This window comes from Oncorhynchus nerka, linkage group LG17 (assembly GCF_034236695.1).
Source record: "Oncorhynchus nerka isolate Pitt River linkage group LG17, Oner_Uvic_2.0, whole genome shotgun sequence".
Taxonomy (NCBI): Eukaryota; Metazoa; Chordata; class Actinopteri; order Salmoniformes; family Salmonidae; genus Oncorhynchus; species Oncorhynchus nerka.
The window spans coordinates 43880362-43884408 of NC_088412.1; the positions used below are offsets into that span (position 1 = coordinate 43880362).

The 4047-nt window shown below is 43.1% G+C and overlaps 1 protein-coding gene across 1 annotated transcript; it reads left to right on the forward strand.

Annotated features, from left to right (window-relative positions):
* The first annotated feature begins 362 nt into the window (after positions 1-362).
* Positions 363-3660, forward strand: LOC135561441 (piggyBac transposable element-derived protein 4-like). The gene is made up of 2 exons (XM_065003187.1): positions 363-1690; positions 1839-3660. Exons 1-2 carry the CDS (start codon positions 736-738, stop codon positions 2156-2158), a joined length of 1275 nt encoding a protein of 424 aa, XP_064859259.1. The 5' UTR covers positions 363-735; the 3' UTR covers positions 2159-3660.
* The last annotated feature ends 387 nt before the right edge of the window (positions 3661-4047 follow it).

Genomic DNA, 4047 nt, shown 5'->3' on the forward strand with positions numbered 1-4047 from the left:
ATATGTGCCCATTACAATCTGTGCAAGAATCGGAATGCATGAGTTGTCACCTAGAATTGAAAACACGTGAATAAAATCGTAAATACACAAATAATTACCACACAAAACATTTTCTGATAGTGATTTATTGATACAAGTGGCGCGTGCCGGCAGTCAACCACGTAACCTCCCACTCTGCGCCATTCAGTGTTGTTGTTTATGTATGTAGCTAGTGAGCTAAACTGTAGCATTTAACAATGTCTTTCAAAAGGAGACAACTCACAAATGTGGAAATTCTGGAGATTTTTTAAATTCTGACAATGAGTCTGAGTATGAAAGTCAGGAATCAGATTCTGACAGTGACAGTGAGGAGCTGCCCTCAACCTTGTAGCCATTGAGAACCCTGAATCTAAATTTCCCTTGTCAACTGAGGAAGTACCAGGTCCCTTTGAAGATGCTGGTGGTGATGGAGGCAGGCCGACAGTGGATGAAGTACAGGAGTTCTGTGGTAGCTGGAAGGCCACCAGTCATTTCACCCCACCTGGCCCTGCTGTCTGCTTTGACGAGTCCCAGTCTGGAGTGCAACGCCCCTTGCCATTTCCAACTGAGGCAGAGTGCTTCAAGTTGTTTCTCACAGAGGAGCTGGTGGGAGAGATAGTTGAGGAGACCAATCGCTATGCCTTAGAGCTACAGGAGAAGAGAGAGCCAGGAGTGAGGGGGAAACTCGCTAAATGGGTGACAACCACAATTAGTGAAATGTATACCTTCCTGGTGACAGTCCTTCTCATGGGAATAGTAAAGAAGAACTCCCTAAGAGAATACTGGAGCACAGATCCTATGTTTGCAACTCCCTTCTTTGCCTCCCTCTTTTCCCAAGATCGCTTCCTAGTTCTTCTGCGATGCCTGCATTTTGTCAACAATGCTACTGCCATCCTAAGTGACCCGTTATACAAAATAAGAAATGTTCTTATCAGCCTGACATCAGCATTTGGTCGGGTCTTTGTGCCATACAAGGACCTATGCATTGATGAGTCCCTGATGTTATGGAAAGGTAGGCTGGCGTTCCGTCAATATATTCCCTCCAAAAGGCACAGGTTTGGAGTCAAGTTCTTTGTCATGTGCGACGTGAAGACAGGATTTGTCCAGGATATTATAGTTTACACAGGGTCCACCACTGACATCAAACATTATGATGGGCTTGGGGTGTCAGGGTCCGTGGTGATGACCATGCTGGCTCCTCATCTCGGCAAGGGACACACTTTGTACGTGGACAATTGGTACAGCAGTCCCACACTCTTCCAGCATCTGCTCTCCAACAGCACAGGGGCATGTGGCACAGTCAGGTCGAACAGGAAGGGGATGCCGGCATTCGGATGCAGGAAGATGCAGAGAGGGGAGGTGGAGTTCCAAGAGAACGGTCAACAGCTGGCAGTAAAGTGGCATGACAAGCGAGACGTCCATGTCCTCTCCACTGTCCATACAGCAACCATGTCGGCCACAGGGAAGGTGGACCACCTGACCGGAGAGAGAAAGATCAAACCAGATTGTGTGCTTGATTATAACCTCAAAATGGGGGCCGTGGATAAGGCAGACATGATAAACAGCTTTGTGGAATGCACACGGAAAACGAACAAGTGGTATAAGAAGATATTTTTCCATCTGATCGACACTGCTGTCCTCAACGGCAGCATAGTTCACCGCCAACTAACAGGTGAGATGATTACTGAACAAGGTATTTTTGTAATTGGATGTACAGTTCACATACAAATCCATTATGCAATTATAGTGACAATATCTCACCCACCTCCCCACTGCCTCATCATCCTCTAACTTTCCTCATCCTCCCCACTCCCTCATAGGTAAAGTAATTACCTACCAAAAATACAGAGAGAACCTCATGAGAGAGCTGCTGGAGGAGCACCACACCCCTCGGCGCCCATCCACTGGGGGTCGTCCTGCTGTAGACAATCCCCTACGCCTCACTGCACGACATTTTCCCTGCAAAGTCCCTCAAACTGCTTCTCAAGGTAGTCGCACACGGAGGCATTGCAAAGTCTGCCTGTCTGGCGCCAGGAGAAGTAAGCAGAGGAAGATGACAAAATACATGTGTCTAGCTTGTGATACACCTCTATGTATTTCACCATGCTTTGAGGAGTATCACATACTCAAGCATTATTGAGCACATCTGCAGCAATAGGTGACTGACTGACCTGACATGTGACTTGACAGGTGACCAGCCATGATACTATGCCTTAGAGATGGGGGTGGAAATGCAGTTGTTGTTCAGTCACTGCATGGATATTAAATATGGGTTACGCATATTCAGTTTTTTGTCCTCTAGTAAAACAAGTTGTTGAAATAACTACCAGTACTGCAATAAAATAGATGAATATTACATATTGGCATGCGTTTTCTTGCTGTGTTTTCATCCAGTACAACTGTTAAGGAGTGTACGTTAGCATACAAAAGCTGTCCTCATTCTTATGCTCCAAAGATGTCCAGCTTCAGTTATGATATTGGCAAATAATGTTTCTGAAAGTACAGAATAAAGAGGAATTATTCATTAGAATACAATATAAGGATATAGCAATAAAACAATACTACAAAGAAGTAACATAATAAACACTGCTATAAAAAAAATAGTTTATTGCATTGACAAAATCACAGATTTGAGTTATAACAGTAAGAAACTAACTTTTGAGCTCCACAAGGGGGCAAGGCAGGGCAGAACAGAGCTATGCTGAATAGACCAAATAAACAAACCATGGTCATATTTTTTATTTATTTAACTAGGCAAGTAATGTAAGAACAAATTATTATTTACAATGATGGCCTACACCGGCCAAACTCGGACAACGCTGGGCCAATTGTGCGCTGCACTATGGGACTCCCAATCACAGCCAGGTGTGATACAGCCTGGATTTGAACCAGGGTGTCTGTAGTGCCATAGACCGCTGCGCCACTTGGGAGTCATAAGGCCAGGGTAGCTTCAAAATACAACACAAGCTAATAGTTTTCTGACGCAACTAGCATTGTTTTACAGAGCTAATAGAATAATGTAGCTAGGTAAGCATGATTGACAATAACACCATAAAGGTTATAAAATGTGTAACGTTACCTCACGTGTCCGCAGTTATAAGGAATATATTATGATCTACAGCTACAGCAGAAACGGCATACGGAAACTATTATTATAACTATTATAACGTAATAAGGCACTTACTTTGATGGAAACGCAGCCTGGATTTGAACCAGGGAGTCTGTAGTGACACCTCTAGTACTGATGTGCTGTGCCTTTGACCGCTGCACCACTTGAGAGTCATAAGGCCATGGTAGCTTCAAAATGCAACACAAGATAATACTTCTCTGACGCATTTAGCATTGTTTTACAGAGCTAATAGAAGAATGTGGCTACATAAGCACGATTGACTATAACATCATAAAGGTTATAAAATGAGTAACGTTACCTCACGTTTCCGCGGTGATAAAGAATATACACAAATATATTATGCTCTATACATACAGTACGCTACAATAGAAATGTGGAATAGAAAATGTGAACACGTGTGCAGATCCTGTTCTGACGGGAGATGAGCAAATGTCTGCAGACGTGAACTGCACAAACAATTGGGAAGTGCTTGGGGAATTTTGTCCCTGTCAGAAATGTCCCAAAAATGTAATTATCCGCAAAAGTAAAAATGACTATTTTTATGTGAATGAATGAGGAGGCGGAACACACCTAAATTCAAACTGTTTTTAGAAAATAAAAACTTGTTTGAAAATCATTTTAAATTGAAGTTAAAACAACTTATAAATATAAACAGGCTGCGTGCTTTAGTTTGAGGGCAGCGCGGATAAAATGTACTGTTACGTATCAATCACATTCTGGAATGGAGAGAACATTCTAACATCACGTGCATAAAAAAACTCACGCTGGGGCGACCGTTAGAGATATTTGGAACTCACGCATGAAAGGGTTAATAGGGAAAACCGGTTGAAAGTTTCTGTTGGCTGAATGAGCAACACCGGTTGAGCGTTCCTACAGCATTTCCTTCCAGAAACCGTGAG

What these genes read in the sequence shown, in the direction of transcription:
- LOC135561441 (XM_065003187.1), top strand. Translation starts at nt 736, where the DNA reads ATGTATACCTTCCTGGTGACAGTCCTTCTCATGGGAATAGTAAAGAAG. An exon ending in AGTTCACCGCCAACTAACAG is followed by an intron (nt 1,691 to 1,838) that starts GTGAGATGATTA and finishes ACTCCCTCATAG; the next exon opens with GTAAAGTAATTACCTACCAA.